Source organism: Amblyomma maculatum, chromosome 4 (genome assembly GCF_055883805.1).
Source record: "Amblyomma maculatum isolate TAMU_Amacu chromosome 4, ASM5588380v1, whole genome shotgun sequence".
In the NCBI taxonomy this organism is placed as follows: domain Eukaryota; kingdom Metazoa; phylum Arthropoda; class Arachnida; order Ixodida; family Ixodidae; genus Amblyomma; species Amblyomma maculatum.
This window is the reverse complement of record NC_139347.1, coordinates 173852911-173871390: the sequence shown is the minus strand read 5'-3', so window position 1 is coordinate 173871390 and position 18480 is coordinate 173852911. Positions and strand designations below refer to the sequence as shown.

Here is an 18480-nt window from a genome sequence, read left to right as displayed (position 1 = left end):
GCTGCCTACAACGTGTAGACAGAGTGGCCCGTTGCCGAGAAGCTTACCAAGCTCGGAATCAAGCCAAGATCGAAGTGGCAGCGCAGTGAATGTCTAGCGAGCATATCGCTAATACTCTTGACTATGTTCAAGGATAGCTGAAACTGTATAATTTTTCCGCTCACAGTTCACTAAACCCAGCTTTTCTCAACAATTGCTGCAGAACAGCCACTGCGTGTATGGCAAAAAAGTTAAGAACCTAATTACTAATTGCTCAAGTGTAGTCACGAAAGCTGGATTTCACACACGTCATGATATTGGGTATGCGATGCTCGTTGCTCACACACATTTAAGGTTATAATGTCAGATCTGGAGGGTCATAACTTTATCTGAAGAAACGGATGACGACACTGATGACTTAGACTCATCTACTTTATTGCACGTGACTGAACATATGGTATTTGATTTATCTCATTGTTGCGAAGCATGGGAAAAGCAGCGATATAGACTCATCTTGGAAATTTAGTGACTGCGCCCTGAAACACAGAATACTGAAGCAGCATCGGACAGGAGGCGCTCAGGCTTGTTTCAAGGGAGTATAATAAGGAACACACTGTAAAAACAAAAACACCTTTTTGGGCATTTGTCTGAATCAAAACACACTTACACCCTGAGTCTAGGGTGTTCGTGCCATTCTAAATCACCTCTTGCATGCCAAAGGGGTGCTTTGGTTGGAGAATATGCCTTAGGGTGTTACGGGCAAGCAATATCACCTAACATGCTGGGGGTATATGGCTGCGTAACTTCGTAGCCTTTTATACACAAGCGGCACTGCTAATATAACCCAACACCTAAATAAAGCACCAAAAATAACGCTAAAATTAAAATTACACACGAGTGCTTTCTAAAAATGAAACAGAAACTGAAAGAAAATTTCACCGCCAGGAGGCTGCCGGTAGCTACGAACGCTCTTTTCAAATTTCACAATATGGCCGCTAGCATTGTGGGGTGCGTTTCGACCACGTTTCGGCGAATGCTGAATGTGCTTCTTCGATTGTGTACCCTCGTGAAATGTGTTGCATTTCCCATGCATATGTGTTCAGAAGTGTGTACGCTTGTGAAGTGCCTTCTACATGTGGTGTTTAACGCAAACGGGCATTTATCGTGTCGGCAAGTGTCCGGGCTTCTTTTTGCTTTGCTCAGGCCGAAGGACTGCTGCACCGCTTTATGTTTGAGATGTTCGAAAGAAAAAGGCATGGACGATTTTTTTTTCTGCGTGACTAAGAGGTATATGCGCCGACTACATTGCACTCGCGCTGAAATCGCACTGGTTGGTTCGGTGCCGGTGATACGAAGGCGGACAGCGTACTTTGCGGCTGACGCAATCGTCTGTACAGGTAAGCCTATTCTCACGCATATTGCGCTTTGTGGGAACAGTGTCCTACCGGATTGCTGCATTCTGTGTCTTTTTGTGCCGGAACGCTCCAGAATTGAAATGAAAACGTGAGACACGCGCTTGTTTTCACCTGGCTGCCAAAATGACATCGCACATGTGGTAGATGTCGTGGCGAGTTACGCAGATTTCGCGCAAGAACATCAGTCTCAACTTTCTTGAACAGAAATAATGTATGTGCTACGTTTCCTTGCATTCTGTACGCGCAGGAGGTTCACGAAACGATTTTCGTTTCTTGACAGTTTGATACTTGCGCTCAGTTCGCAACGACTCGGTTTTGTTCTACCGTTTCCGTTCGTGCGGCAAGGTCATGTTGGCGTACTACCTTAATTCTCCTAGCACTCTCGACTCCCCCCTCCTCCCTCCTCCCTTATCTCTTACACTTCGCGCTCGCTCTCCTGAAACCTCTTTCATGCTTCGTCGTCATCTTTCACTCGGAGCGCTGCGACCCCCCCCCCCCCTTTTTTTTTTTTTATTTACTCTGAGCATAGGCGCGCACCGTCCTGCTGCTCGGGGAGCGTCCTCCCGCAGCCCTTCTGTTTAAACTTTTTGTTCGAGGAGGCTATGTTCGTTCTCGGCGGCCGTTCAGCGCGGCACGCCTCTGCGATCGTGCTCTCGGCATCGAAGTGCGCTGGTCGGCCGGCCTGGTTGCATAATAGTTTATTCCAAGCTGCGTAAACTATATGCCGCTATCATCAGCCTATGTTAACTTCCCCGCCTCTGGATTTGCCTTTTTTAATCACAATGGGAGCATTTTTCATTTTACGGGGCTCATATTTTGCGGTTGCATGGAGTGTGAATTTGCATTTTTATTATGCTGCTTTTGTTATGGCGTTCACTTTCGCTCTCGAAGAATCATTTAGGTACGTATTTTATTTTCAGCAAGACTTCAATTAAGGCACTTGTACACGTGCTAAGTCAGCTGATGTGGTTCAAACCATCCAGTTTTCATTATTTTTGTGGTCACATTTCAACATAACTGTTTGACCGCATTACTTGATTTTTGTAGTGTCTTTAGACTAGAATAAATGGATATTCGATGCTGATGCCTCAGCATTCAAGTAGAGGTCGACAGCTTGAGTTATGTGGCCAAATATTGTACCGGATGTTGCTATTACAGAGTTTGATTCTGACCAGATGTTTACTTTTTTTTTGTCTTTTGCTTAAATGTACACATGAAGCGGTTATCATAGACTTAGTCGCATATGTTTGCCTTCTTTGCTCATCACAGTGCGCATATTGCAGGCAAATTTGTGACTTACTGTTATTAAAAAATTTGTAATGTATGTGTTGAAAGGAGTTTACTGATTTAAAGGGCCCAGAAAACAATTTGACTTTCATATGCTAACGCTGCATGTCTGTAGATTGTCTCTAAGTATTGAAGCCTACTTTTTAAAGCTGAGCGGGGACCCTTAGTTTAGAGATATATTACATATTTTATTGCCATTCAGCCGTGTGCCAAGTTGAGGGAAGGAGGATCATAATTTTTGCTTTGTTATTTTTTATATTAGACTTTCCTTAATATTGCTTGCAGTTTGGCGATGAGTGGCAAAATACTGATGGTTTTTTCAGTTTTCTAACCTTAGTAAATATTTGTATTTGCTGTTTGCTAATGCCAGTTCTTTTTTTTTTTTTCAGATATGTACAAAGGCATCAATTGCCTTAGCTTGTGTACAATGATTTTTAATATTCAGTTACTTGAAACATTCAGTAAAATGAATTCTTTATGGCTACCATTCACACAAACTTGCAGTTCTTACATGACGTCAACATGCTGATCAAGAAGGACGGCAAAGAGGCAGTTGAAATTGGCCCTAACAAGACACATGTCTTGGTTTTGAAGGACACCATTCGTGCAAGAAGAAAGGACATTGCCCGGGTGCTCGAAGTATGTTCTGAGGGAATGCGTGAAAGGAGAAAGAAGCGTAAGTATTAAGCTGTTTCCTTCTGTTTGCTGTATGTGCTATCTAATTGGCAGTTTTTCGCTAAATGCCTACATTATTGCCATTTTGCATTGCCTTATAGATATACTAAGAACAATGCTGAGCATCAGAAAGAATAATAAAACCATAACTAGCCTGTGCATTTCTTCATATGTAAAAATTTTCGCATTAGCTAAATTTAAATTGCCTATTGTTCTTCTCCATTGTAATGGTGCAGCCTTTTCGAATCTGTTCAACTAGTAGCAGAGAATTATGTGATACCTGATTCAAATCTTCACAAGCTTTGCTAATTTTTGCTGTCAGATGTTTGGCTTTCAGTTTGCGTGCCTCTACATGTTTTCAATTTTGTTTATTTGCCTTCCTAAATTAGACAATAAATTATCGCCTCAAAACTCGGCTGTCTCTTTTTACCTGCAGGGAGGTACACCATTGTTGTGTTGCTTATTTCTATTGTAGATGTACAGACAGTATGCATTCTGCAACTCTTGGCAAACATTGGGAACCAGCCGGGAGCTCTGGATGTTGTTTGTATCATTTGTAAGTTTTCTCTTTCTCATTTGAATATTCAGGAAGCCTACTTGAAACCGACATTATTAGCGAATTTTCTTTGTTTCTAAAATGGTTTACAGTCTAACTTGTAATATGTATTAGTGATTCATAATTCAAATAGAAATACTACACAAGTTTTTATCACAACTGTGAATTCTTTGCTGAGAAAAGGATTATTTGCACTGTAAGTACAATCAAAAGCACTTTTAAGAGACTCCTGCCATCACATGCTTACCACGTCGTATTGTATACAAGAGTCACCTGATGAAGCACTGGTAATGTCAAGATTGGTGCAGTGTGCCATTTGACTAAGCACTCTGCTGCAGTGGACCAGCAGTGCTTTATCAGATGGCTCTTGCAGGCAGCTTGGTGGGGTTTAGCATTTGCTGGAAAGGGGTCTCTCAACCTGCTCATGCATGCTATTACCTAACATGTTCCTAATGTCTGGAATATATAATCTGAGACTGCTTCAAAAGAAATATTTGCCACATTGTCTTATCCTACAGGCTTCTGAAGGTGGGTAATGCAGTTTAATAGTTGTTTTAAAAAAATGCTGTAATTTGCTAGCAATTTTAATTCTTCTGAGATTAGATTTACCACGTTGGTTGGGAGAAAATACTGCTGTGTTTCAAGGTTCGTGCTGTATAAATATAATGCCTTCAACTACAGATGCTAACATTTCATGCATAACCATGTGGCACTGTCATAGACATTCTCATTTATAGTAAACATTCTCAATAAATCCAAATTGTTATTTTTGCATTTCAAGTTAGTCAACATATTTTTAGTATTCTAACCTTTAGTATTTCAAAGTGCTCAGACTGCCTGCCGCTATAACGATTACAACTTCTTGAACACTTGAGCTTCCTGCCGCCTCTTGAGGCTCACCACTGATGTTCTGGATGTCTATGCATACAATGTGCTATGCGTGGAAAATGTTTTAACATACCATGCTTCAGTGTTGACATTTTTTAGAGCTTCTGCTAATTGGTTGTTTGGTAATGCTCTGCTGTTGCACATGTAATTGTCGCTCAACTCAAAGCTCGAGTGTACAGTTTCAATGGATAATGTGTGATGAAGTTTCAGAACTGCCACATAGAGCAGCGAGAACACTTTTTCCTTGTTACTAAACCTTAAATGTAAACACTTCAGGAAGCATTGCGATGCCCTAGGGCTTGGCTGGTTCATACTTAGCACAAGAAGACGTGCAGAAGTTCAGAAATGCATTATGTGTTATGTATTACATGCACTTTGATTTTTTTTTTGTAGTGCCCCATCACTAAGTATGCTCTTTCCACGTTTTTTTTTTGTTTGGTTCTGCAGTATCTACTTGGCCAGTGAAGGGTATGTTGTAGGCCTTGTGTGAAGCCTTCAATTGAGCCAGCTGTTAATATTTTAGTAGTAAGCACCGTGCTCCAGTGCTGTTTATTCTTTACATTTTTAACTGTCATAATTCATTCCAGTTCATGTGAAATGAAAAATTCGTGGGGCAGCATAGAAGTTCTCTAATCCAGGTGCTTTTGATGAGTGTAGCCATTTTTTTTTATAAAATAGCTTGCATAATCTAAAATTACCATGCAACAGCATGCTGCATGAATAAAAATGGGTTGACCTTATGTGCTCTCATTTATGACTTGATCAGACTTCTGGCTTTGTGCCTCCTGAACCAACCATAACAGTATACTCTGCATTGTTAATTGTGAGATAACCACCAGTGGTTTCCGATAGGGCCCTTTTCCAGCACACTGCTGTACACTAAAGGGGCATTGGCGTATTCTAAATATAGAGTAGAAAATATGTTGAATTTGCTTTTTGCGAGGTGCAGTGCATATTTATACAGCTGCTCTGTTATGCACTTCTTTCACAAATTTATCAAGGAACAGGAAGAAAAGCCTGCCACGCCGTGCGTCGCATATACTGGGAGCAGCATCAAAGAAGTTGAAGAGCATTTCTCCTTCATTCAGCAGCGGAAGCTTCTTCGAGTCATCGACTCTATTTAGGGTATTGTTCCAATAATGGGTCGATTTTGGCTGTTCAATCTGACATATGACAAGGGGTCCGACAATTTGTGCTGCTTTATAGAGCACCCCTTTTTGGACGTCTGCGTGTCGAAGCCAAGATGCGCTGCACGACGCTTTATTTCATCGCTTAAGGCCGAATTTTATGCAAGCGCACGCGTTGACACTGACAAAGCATAGGATTAATATTGTGTACTGCGATTATTGTTGCATACGACTAAAAGTTTTGTTGTTGTTTATTAAGAAATGTCACCATGCTGTTGTGTTCATTGTTCGGTTCTGTTTTTGAAAAAAGTTGTATACTTTCTTGTCTGCATTTGTTGGAACTGTTTTGCTTTTTTCATTTTTTGAAGTATTTACGTACATACCATGTATGTTTTTGCCCGTCTGCTAGGCTCTCGGTGGAGAGTGGCAGTATTGTTAAATAAATGAGGTTCCATAGCGCGCATCAATGAAGAAACAGAACACAAGTGCCCCCCTGCCCCCCCCCTCCCTCCACCAGCACCCGAGCACCCACTAGCCCAAACCCTGACCCTTCTATGCCGAATAAAAGACTTCCAGTTTCCTTCTGTGTGACATTTTTTTTGTAACATGCTCTGTGAATGTGAAAAAAACAATCATACTGGCATGGGCCATTCGAGATGTCAAAATAATGGCATGCAGCATCTCTTTACATGCACATTTGGCATTACAGGTGGTTAAAAGGAATACCATTAAGCTTGATTGCAAATGTGCACATAGGAAAAGCATTAAGGAACGTGTAGTGGCAAAAGTAATCCCTAATTAGGGAATGCAATATATGGACGTTATCGGCACTGATTTTTATCAAGGGGTGTAAGGGTGCAATGCCACTGCTTCCACCCTGCAATAGGGTGTAAAGGTGATGAAAACACCCCAGTGCATTGGCCCCATAGAAGGGTGTTATGACCAACCGAAGCACCATTTTTGAGGGTGTACTGGCACTCTGAAGCCACTTTTTTTCAAGGGTGCATGGGTGTTAGTTATAGACATGCGAAAACACCTAATAAGGTGTTTTTGTTTTTACAGTGCAGCCTGTGCAGTTGCCCCATTTTGAAGATGAACATACAAGAAAACTAGACCAGCTCACATGCCGCTTCACTCAATCAAGTTTACTTTTTTGAAAAAAAGACGTGCTTTTCTGCAGGTCTCCCAGGGTGCACTACCGAACTGCTTTTTTATTAACTTGAATGCATAATAAGTATCATTGAGAAGAAAACGAAACAATCCTCAAAAAATAGCCGGTTTGTTGGTTTTTATTACATAAAGTGTTACACTGTAGAGCGATTCAGGCTGTGAGAGGAGCCAGAGTGAAATGCTCTGAAATTTCTTACTCTCGGGGTGTTCAACGCACGCTGATACCGCATCGAAATACGGCCGCCATAATTGAGCTTGAACCCTCATGCTTCGGACAAGCAAGCGAGCACGCTATCACTGAGTCACCGTGTTTGTACCCAAAACCTAACCTGGCGACAGCTACCTGCCGCAATTGATGGCATAAAAAACTTAAGTGAATTGATGATAAACACTTCTTGGGCAATCCTTTTAACACCGACTTAACAGATTACTGGAATGCATGCATATTGTTAAACGCCTTGATTACCGGCATATGCATGGAAGAGCACCAAGAATGCTGACTCTAAAAAATTCTTGTGAGCAATTTTTATTGCCCGACTTTAGGCAACCATGCGTCGAACAACAGCGATGCTGCGGACGATATAGAATACTCGTCTGAAATCGCCGTCTCGACGGTAGCATTTATTTTTATTTCATTTACTGTCTTATTGTGCACGTCTTCCAAGCACAGTAGATCTTGCGTATGCGAGCATGGCATCGGTACATTGGTACCGATGCCATCTAAGCTCGTAAGATTTGAACATTATGCTACCGAAGCTTCCCGTCCTTTTCTGATTGTTCCCGACCTTCAGCCAAGACGGCTGACTATTATTACGAGTTAGGGGTGATGATCAGCAAGTCGTTATCCTCTACCGATCGACGTGCACTGAAGCACGTTCTCGTGCCAAGTGCTTCTGTGTTTGATGTTGCCAGGACAGGATCTCTTTCATTTTTGCCAGACTATCGTATGCAACATCCAATTAAGACTGGATATGCCAATCCCATCAGGCAGAAACTATATGGAGTGTCCTCAGCCGAGCGTTAAATTATGTAAGATCAAGTGTAGGAGATGCTGTAGAAAGAAGTGGTTCGTAAGTTTTACAGTCCGTGGGACGCGCCCGTAATACTATTGAAAACGAAAGTCAATTCATGTGGATTTTGCGTTGACTATCTTCGCTTGAATTCGGTCACGAAAAAGGACGTGTACCCACTGCCACGCATTGATGACGCTGTGGACTCTCTGCGCTCTGCATTGTTTTTCTCGCCCATTGATCTCCGCTCCGGATATTGGCAAATACCGATGCACCCGTGCGACAGAGAAAAGACTGCATTCGTGACTCCTGACAGCTTGTTCGAATTTAATGTAATGTCGTTCGGCTTGTGTAATGCGCCTGTGACGTTAGAACGTTTCATGGATACGGTCCTTCGCGGCCTAAAATGGGATATTTGCATGTGTTACTTGGATGGTGTTATCATCTTTGGCAAGACTTTTGAAGAGCACCACGAACACCTTGTAATCTTCCTTGACTGTGTTGGCAAAGGTGAACTCATTTTAAATGCCGAGAATTGACTCTACGAAGAACGACAAGCTCTTGTACTTGGCTTTCTCGGGGACAAGGACGTCATTGGACCTGATCCGCAGAAGCTTGCTGCAGCTAGAGACTTTGAAAAGCCGCGTACAGTCAAAGGTCTTCGGAGTTTTTTTGGACTGTCGTCGTATTTCTGCAGCTTTATCCCTGGCTTAGCGCTCCTTGCACATCCCCTAAATGTCCTTCTGCAAAAGGACTCACAGTTTATTTGGACACCAGACTGTTATTCCACTTTCAATCAGCTGAAATTTTCCTCTGACATAAGCACCCCTTTTGCGCCACATTTGTCCTGAACGAACGAAATTATTAGTGGAGGTTAAGTATAGGCGACTCAGAACATCTGTGAAGTTGTTTCACTACGCTACGGAAACCCGTATTTTTTAAAACCTTTATCCAAGCTATCCGGGACACTATAAACACACACACATACATAAAATGCGCGCGTGTATGCGTGTGCGCACGTACATCCGTATTTCTAAAATAAACGCCAGTCGCTAACACCGCCTGTGTTGTTTTCTCGCTCCACCCTGTGTTAGAGCTGTTCCCAACATGCTCGCAAACCACCACACCCACCTCTGCACTCTTCTCAATAATCAGCTTCAATCATCTGTTTAACACACACACACATATATATACATAGAGAGAGGGTTACGACAGACGCGGCTGTTCAATTTCACAGTTTATTTTGTCGACAGTTTCGGGAATGGTATAACCTTCCTCAGGACAAGTTTACAATATTCAGTCTTCCAGTTTACAATACCCAACAAGACTGGATATTGTAAACTTGTTCTGACGTAGGGAATACCATTCCCGAAACTGTCGACAAAACAAATCGTGAAAACGAGCAGTTGAGTCTATCGTAACGCTCTGCTTTATTCAGTGAACTGGCCCATTGAAACCCACTGGATATTATACATATGTGTGTATATATATATATATATATATATATATATATATATATATATATATATATATATATATATATATATATATATATATATATATATATATATAAACATTCCTTTCGCCTTTTAAGCGAATCAAATGTTTTCAAAGAGTATATTTCGGTTATCAGCTAATTGGTTATTTTTCGTTACTTGGTATCGGATTGATAAAACAGCTCAAATTTAACTATCACAAGGTGTCTTTGTAACAAACGTTTGCCTCCCACCAGAATTTCTCTTCTGCTATCTTGAACCGAAGAACCTCTGTGGTTTAAGGGTAACGTAGCGCACCTATCACGCTGTCTGAATGCTATGTGCTTTCTTCGAACCTCATCCAAATTAATTGGGTCGCTTGCCAGCTGAGTTACTTTCTTTGGTTGCGTGAAGCTCCTCAAGAAGTATGCCGCAAATTTAAATACTTTTCATTGGTTTCTTAACGTCTATGGCTCAATTGACTCTTTGAAATGTTGTGTGGAAATGTGGAACATCAAAACACGCTGAAGATATTGCTAGTGAATATTTTCTTGTTTTAATTTACAGAACCTAGCTAATACCTTACACAGATATCAGAATCCTTTTTTTTTTCAGGAAAAACTCGAGGTTTTTAAACAAGCGTTTCATGAAAGCGCTTGATAGCCGCCACCAAAATCTCAACAGGGCAGAAAGCCAGGCAAAGAGATGAGGTCCGTAACTCACGAAAGCTGTAATAACCGGTAGCGGATAAAGAGAGGTTAATGTTTGAATCTCGAAATGCCTTCCTGCAGCATGCGGTGCCCGAGTCTCGCCCCAGCAGCCGATGGAGCGCTGATGTGCGCTGCGTTTTTAACCGCATCTGTCGAATCGCACTTCTCGGTATAACAAAAAAAACCCCCTAAAACCTCCTGTCTCCGGCATCTATGCAAACGTGGCGTCATAAAGCGCCTATTTAAAGCAACGTGCCAGATGACAATAAGTTAGGAAAGAAAACTGGTACTTAAAAAAACTTTAGCTGTCAATAATTAAAACGCTGCTTGCATGCGGCAAAGATAAGGAAGGAAAATCAGCTAATTTTTAATTTTAAAAAGCGGTCTTTTATTATAGATCACTTTCAAAATAAAGGCCATTAGAAAATGGGACCTTCAAGTAGAGGACATCTGAGATAAAAAAAGACTTCAGTGCTATCGTATTACCAACCCGTAAGAAAGATACATGGTTTATAGAATGTTTCATTCTTTCGTGCGGCTGTACAAAGGAAATTTGTGAAACATTTAGGAACACTCACCGCTATCAGTTCAACGAAATCAGCTTTATATCTCCAAGCTAAGGCGCAGATGAAAAAATTATTGACGTCACCTTGTGCACTAATTCGAAATATGTACGATGTTTCTCGGTCCCGAAATTGTAAAAGAACGTAATTTTTTACTGTGCTTCGGGTTTTTTAAATTAAATGGGCTCTTAGCTTAAGTTTTGCTATTGAACCTTATTCGATCTTGTTTAAACTTTCTCTCCCTACAGATTCTAAGGAGATACAAAATAGAAAACCACCACGGAGACATCGGGTTCTGGACAATGATGACTGCTAGGCCAGAAAAAGCAGTCAATTTGAGATTTCTTGAACGAGGTGTTCCTTCTTAGAATGGCAGGCACATTTGTCAAGCTTTGTGATTTTCTTTAATGAACAATCCAATATAGTGGACACATTCTCTTACGCGGCGTCAGAGCTTATATTGCATATGAGAAAGGACATCGTTATATACAGAGGTTCCTAAGCCTAGATCACGTACATAAAAGCCATGTGAGCGTCGTGCCAACGAAGCGGTGCTTCCGCAAGCTTCGGGGTATGTAGCATTCGAACTCTTCTTGCCTTCAGTGTACGTTCCGAGAATTCTCTTGACGTTGCTGTGCAACTTCAACTATTCCTCAGATTTCGGATTGTTTACTCTGTGCGCAATAATTCTTAACAAACTAAAAGACAAATTGCGCCACTGATGTAAGTTTCCAATAAAATTGATACTTTCTTATTATGAACAAAATATTTTTACATCGACTCTATACCCTTTATGCTTCAGCCGGGCTACAAAGCGTGCCACTACTTCAACTGCACTAACGTTTCTTATAAGCGTACTCTATCGAAACAAGTACCGTTGAGCGTACATCGAGGAGAGCCTATTTCTAGGACATCATATGTGTGTTTGGTTTTGCATGCACCGAACATTAGTTCTTGTTTAAAATGAAGGTGCCTGGCTTAATATCAGTACTAGTCACCAGAGTTAGAAGTGTATTTGTAGAATTGTAGTTTTAATTTATGCGTAGTGTCTAAATAAATCACTGCCGCTACCTCTAACCATGCCGGTGAACTTCAACGCATACACAGACGAACCGAATGGCCGTTGCCTTATTTAGGTAGACTTCAGCAGAGCAAGACCAGCCAGCCATAAAATGGTAGTTGCGTGAACTACTTTCGTCGCTTTTGTACACTGCTCTAACAGTACAGAATTTAAGTGGTTCCAGAGGAGCGATAAGTAGGTGTCGCACGTTCTGCGCCAACAGTATGTAACGAGGCGCTTTGCACAGAAGAAGTCATAATCATCGTCATCAGCCTTACGGCACCAACTGCAGCGCAAATGCCTCCCTCCACACCCCTGTCGTGTTAGCCCAGGCAGGGGGGGCGCCGTTGCACCCGCGCCGGAACGCTGCCAGAGAAAGCAGTCCAGACACCGAGCTCCCAAGCGACGAAATGAACCCCGGTTTATTCTCGCACTTCGCTTTTATACACTAGCGCCACTATCGCAGTCGCAGCTGCCAGCCAAGCCAAGCCAAACCAAAACAGATGATAACAGCACATCCCCCTTTTCAAGCACTATTAACTTTACATGCATACACTTCAAAATAACATTGGAACACACCCAAGAAAACACGACAGAACACAGTCACTCCAGCATCAGTCGTCCACGCCCAGCCTTATGGATTTGCGAACAACTCTTCCAAATCTGGTCGTAGTTACAATTCTAGCTTGAGAATTGCCACCGTCAGTCTCCGTCTGAGTTAGAGGCACCAAAGCTTCCGGAGCTTCGTCAAATTGGTTGTCTACTCCAGCTACCAATCCGGCCCTGCTGGGCTGTTCCTGACTATCCGGAAATTCGTAGTTCCCGCTATCTACCCGGTCTTTTGGGAGACGGTTAAGCATTCTCCTGTTTCGACTGACTTCAACCCCGTTTTCCGTTTGAACACGGTATGAACGCGGCTGTGGTGCTGCTCCGAGCACTGTACCTTTGGTACGGAGATCAGTCACCCACACCACATCACCTGCTTCCAGCTTTGGGAGATTTTTAGACCGGTGACGTCGGTCGAAGTGGCGGCTTTGCTCCTTTCTGACTTTAAGGTCCTTGGCTGCCGCTTCTTGCAGACAGCATTGTCCCGGATTGCGGTGCGAAGGCAGCATTGGGACTCTCGTCCTAAGCCTTCTACCCATCAGTATCTCCGCTGGGCTGACGTTCAGAACACCAGGTGTGGCCCTATAAGCCAGCAAGGCTAAGTAAGGGTCGTCCGATTTTAGAATGAGATTCTTAACCGTCTTTACCATACGTTCGACTTCCCCGTTTCCCTGGGGGTGCCTCGGACTCGAGGTGACATGACGGAAGCCATACAGTTTTGCAAATTTCTCGAACTCGGCACTGACAAATTGGGGACCATTGTCGGTCACCACACACTCGGGAATGCCATGTCTCGCAAAAATGCTTTTCATTCGGCTTATCACGGTAGCAGACTTTGTTGACGGAAGAATGGCAATCTCTGGGTATCGCGAAAGATAGTCTACTACGACAAGATATTGCCGTCCCTGAATTTGAAACAGATCGACCCCTACTCTCTCCCAAGGAAAAGAGAGCGTTGGCGATGCAATCATCGGTTCGATCTGTTCTGGCGCATGCCTCGCGCAAACGCTGCACTGTTTCACGAATGACGCTATCTCAATGCTAAGTACCGGCCACCAGACAGAACCTTTAGCCACACTGCGGCATCGCGAGATGCCTTGGTGACCGTCATGCAGTTTGCTTAGCGTTTCCTTGCGAAGGGTCTGAGGAATGATAAGCCTCATACCTTTGAGCAGAAACCCGTTCACCAAAGTAATGCATGCACGTTCCTGCCAGTATGGCAGAAGATAACAGGGAACATTTTGTTTCCTGGGCCACCCTTTTTTTGCACACTGTGCGCAAGCTTCGACACACTTCGTCTTTTGCTTGACCTTCTTTTACTCTTTTCAAGAAATCGCCGCCTGTTTCTAAACCCAGTAAACAAGCTTTCGAGTAAGCGGTTACCTCTGAGACAGGTAAATAGCTTTCCACTTTCGTACGAGCTAACGGCGAACGTGAAAGAGTATCAGCAGTGGTTAGCGATTTGCCTGGTACATATAATACAGAAAAACTGTATCGCGTCAGGCGCAGACGAAAACGTTGAATTCTTGGCGGCATAGCATCGATTGCCGTGTGACCCAACAGCGACACCAAGGGCTTGTGGTCAGTTTCAAAAACAACTTCCAGACCACGTATAATATACTCATCAAACCTTTCCGCTGCCCGCGTCAACGCCAGCGCCTCCTTTTCGATCTGGGAGTACCGTTGCTCGGTTTTGGTGAGCGAACGAGAAGCGTATGCAACCGGTCTACGTTGCCCGTCTTTTTGCTTTTGAAACAAAACTGCTCCCAGACCAAAAGACGATGCGTCAGCTGAAAGAGTGGTTTGTAGCGAAGCGTCGTACAAAGCCATGCATTGCGCTGAACAAATGAGCTCTTTGAGTTCTTGGAACGCTTTTTCCTGATTGCTGTCCCAGACCCAGTCCCTATCCTTGTGCAAAAGAACACGCATGGGAGCAGTCACTTGGGCTAAATGTGGCAGGAAGCGGCCCAAATGATTCGCCATGCCCAAAATGCTTCTAAGCTCAGTAACGTTTCTGGGTGCTCTCAAATCTTTTATAGCACTGACCTTCGCTGGATCAGGATGAATACCTTCCTCATTCAAAATGTGACCCAAAAAACGCACTTGCCTAACCCCGAATAAGCATTTCTCTTTGTTTAATGTCACATTTGCCCTTGCTAGGCGTGTGATCACGTTACTTAAACGCTCATCGTGTTGAGCTTTGCTTTCGCCAAACACTAGGACATCGTCCATGAAATTAACGACCCCCGGCAGGCCACCTAGTATCTCAGACATTCTCTTTTGGAAGTAATCCGGAGCGGAGGTAATTCCAAAGGGTAGTCGCGTGAAACAGTATCTACCGAAGGGTGTTAAGAACGTCGTTAGCTCTTCCGAGTCTTTACTGAGTCGCACCTGGTGGAAGCCTGAGTTGGCATCGAGCTTTGAAAACCATTTCGCTCCCGACAGTGACCCTAGAGCTTGATCCACAGTTGGTAACGTAAATCGCTCTCGAACTACGCATTTGTTCAATTTAGTGAGGTCTACGCAAACTCTCAGGTCTCCTGAGGGCGTCACTACCGGAACTATTCCGGCGCACCATTCGGTGGGCCCATCCACTTTCCTGATTATGCCTAAACGCTCCATTTTATCTATTTCGCGCTTCAGGGACTCCCTCAGGGGAATTGGTACCCTGCGTGGAGCGCTTATGGCATGCGGGATAGCGCCAGCTTGTAGCCTGATGGTGTACTGCCCTGGCATCGTACCTAGACCGCGGAACATTTCTGGAAAACGCGTCTCGTACTGCCGGTTTCCCGACTCCACCGCGTCTGCAAATTTCACGATACCTAAGACCTCAAGTGCAGGTAATCCTAGAAGGACGTCGCGTAACGGACTGACAACGTAGCATGTTTGATACACAGTTTTCTCTTTCCATGCGATCTCTGCTACGAATTTGACTAGTACGTTAAGCTTACTGCCTCCTGCACCTAGCAAGATTTCATCGGTTTTTACCAGTCGGGACGTTAATCCCGGAAACGTTGCTGGTAATACTGACACTTCAGCACCTGAGTCACCCTTTGCAAAAATGGGCACAGAATTAATGCGCACCTGAACAAATCGCGCTTTTCTGCATGCATCAATTCATCCCACGAAAGTCTCTCCAGTTTCCTGGTTGACCGCTGAGACACGTAGCTCTCAGTTTCCTGGTTGACCGCTGAGACGCGTACCTTTCGTTGAGCGGAAGCCGTTGCTTTCTTCAAGCAGGCCTTTGCGAAATGTCCCTTCTTGCCACAGTGAAGACACTTGGCAGCTCTGGCTGGGCATATTGTCCTGGGGTGGGTGTCGCCACTGCAGAAAGGACACCGCACCTCCGGCGTTCGTTGCCCATGCTGCCGCTATCCGGCGTTCGTTGCCCATGCAGACGTCCCTTGTGCCTCTGTTGAGCCACCGCGTCCACATTGGGGTCCTGGTCACGAATTTCCGATGACTGATGGCTGTGTTGTCCTCGTAGAGTACTTTGCTGCTGTTGGACGCTTTCCTTTAAGCGAGCCTTCGACAGCGCCGAAGCCAGCGTTAGCTGAGAATCCATTTGCAAAGCTTCCGAGAGCTTTGCGTCGCGGAGCCCGACAACCAGTCTGTCTCGGATCATTCGTTCTTTTAGTTCACCGTAGTCGCAACGTTCCGCCAAGCCGTGTAGTGCAGTGATGAACTGGTCTACCGACTCTCCTGGCATTTGTACGCGTCTGTGAAAACAGGCGCTTTCGTACACGATGTTCCTCTCTTTTACGAAGTGCCCGTCGAACTTTTTCTTTACGGTTTCATAGATCTTGGCGTCTTCGTCAGATAGTGAAAACGTCTTGAATATGTCACGAGCTTGCCTCCCCATTGTGTACAACAGCGTTCGTACCTGAGCCTCCCCGGAGCATTCGTTGAGTCCCGTTGCTTATCGGAAGTCGTCGAAATGTTCGATCCACGCCGGCCACTCTGACGTGCGGTCAAAGTCCAGCGGTGGCGGTTGCTGCAGTCCATGCACCCGCATTGAAGGCGTCTGCGACATCGTGGATGGAAGGTGCCTGGCTCAGTGCGAAGATTCTTGACCATCTGACATCATGTCGTAGACGGCCACTTCTGACACCATGTCGTGTTAGCCCAGGCAGGGGGGGCGCCGTGGCACCCGCGCCGGAACGCTGCCAGAGAAAGCAGTCCAGACACCGAGCTCCCAAGCGACGAAATGAACCCCCGTTTATTCGCGCACTCCGCTTTCATACACTTGCGCCACACTTGCGCCACAGATACACTAGCGCCACTATCGCAGTCGCAGCTGCCAGCCAAGCCAAGCCAAACCAAAACAGATGATAACAGCACAACCCCTGCAATCAGCTGAGTCTTAAAGCCCAAAACGAATGAAGACTGAACATACATTATTCCAAGGATACAACTCCAGACATCGTCTTTTGAAATAAATTCTTATCGTGTTCGATCAGAATTAATTAGAAATCTCCTCCCCCTGCAGTGTCGGCGACCCAAAAGAAGCGGATTTTGTGCAGCTGATGCCGATGGGGCCAGCAGCTACAATGATTATTGATTTATTTCAATGCTTTGCTCTAACAGTTCAACAAGTTTCGTTCATGCTTTCAGCAACATATTTATATAATATATTCATAAATGGGGTGGGGGTGCATTACATAACACCACCGACATCAATCATGCGAAAATTGCTGGTTTTGCGTTGCCGGTTTTGCAGACAACACGTAATCCTAATCGAGTTCTGGATAAATGAGGTAAATTGTATTTATTCATAAATATATTGTTACACTGTAGTGTTTTGTAAGTTAGAGACGCCATTCACCATCTGTGTGCGAACATTAGCGAGAATAAGTGCAAGGTTTTCGCTGTTTGCTTTCAGCGTTGAAACTGACGCTACATAGTTCTGCTCTCTAGAGACCTAAGAGTTCCATAGGCTGAGGCCGTCTCATTTACTCGCTGCTGGTCTCAAGGTGCCAATGCAGTGAGTTCTCGAACATCTAGGTTCTTTCTTTTAACTGGAGTGAAATCTGAGGGTGCTGCAATTTCGGAGCCACTTAGCTTCTACTAATGATGAACTGACACGCTTCCTGGCGCGGGACAGGAGGACCTTTAAGGCGAAAGCCTTCAATGACTCATGCTGTCGTCGACCAAAGCTGTCCGCGCGAGCAGCGCACCTGAATGGTCGACAGAGAAGGGACGTCATCAGCCACCAAATTCGAAGCGACCAACCACAAGTGTCATCTTGTCTAGTGTCCCTGCCATCTGCAATCTCACATTTGAACGCTCTTCAAGTTACGCCGCGCGACAGGAGCGATGGCGTACCGTCCAAACACACACTTGTCAGAGAAAGTGTGACTCTGCGCTTTTTATTTCCTTAAAACGAAATATAATTATATGTAGCACTCCAACAAAGGCCGATAATAGGCGAAAAATGAGAGGCAAATCATTAGAGAGGAAGGGTAGGCTTTCGTTATTCTCCTCTTAAGAGACATCTGAGATACCCTCTATTTCTTTTGTTCTACAGAGTGGCATGACTAAGATCCTGAATTCAAAAAACGTAGTTTGTTCGTGTGTGCTCATATATACATGTTTGCTGAAGGGCAGATGTATGAGCTGCCTAGTTCAGATGACGAGAAAGACCTATTCAAACGTCTGGTAGTTGCCATTCGATGATGCTACCTTCTTTGTGCTCACGAGCTTGCGGGCTTGCTCGAGCATGAAGAATAGACTGCCCCCCAGTCAGGATGTTGATTATGTACCGACATTCGAAGTACGGATACATGGAAGTTAGAAGATTGCCCTTTGAATGTATGTGGTGCCAGTGGTCTGCAAGGTCAGCCTATATTTTGATACATAGCCTCATCATCAGCCTGACTACACCCACTGCAGGGCGAAGGGTTCTCCCATATTCCTCCAATTAAACCCGGTCCTAGCACAGGACCGGGTTACACACTGC

At 44.2% G+C, this 18480-nt stretch overlaps 1 protein-coding gene across 1 annotated transcript in view; it reads left to right on the top strand.

Annotated features, from left to right (window-relative positions):
* Positions 1-11225, top strand: part of LOC146193512 (putative cytochrome P450 49a1) — a 107933-nt gene extending 96708 nt beyond the window's left edge. Inside the window, exon 9 of the mRNA XM_084600570.1 lies at positions 11104-11225. Within this exon, the coding sequence (XP_084456696.1) occupies positions 11104-11223 (120 nt within the window). The 3' untranslated portion in view covers positions 11224-11225. The remainder of the gene's footprint in view (positions 1-11103) is intronic.
* Positions 11226-18480: the final 7255 nt, after the last annotated feature.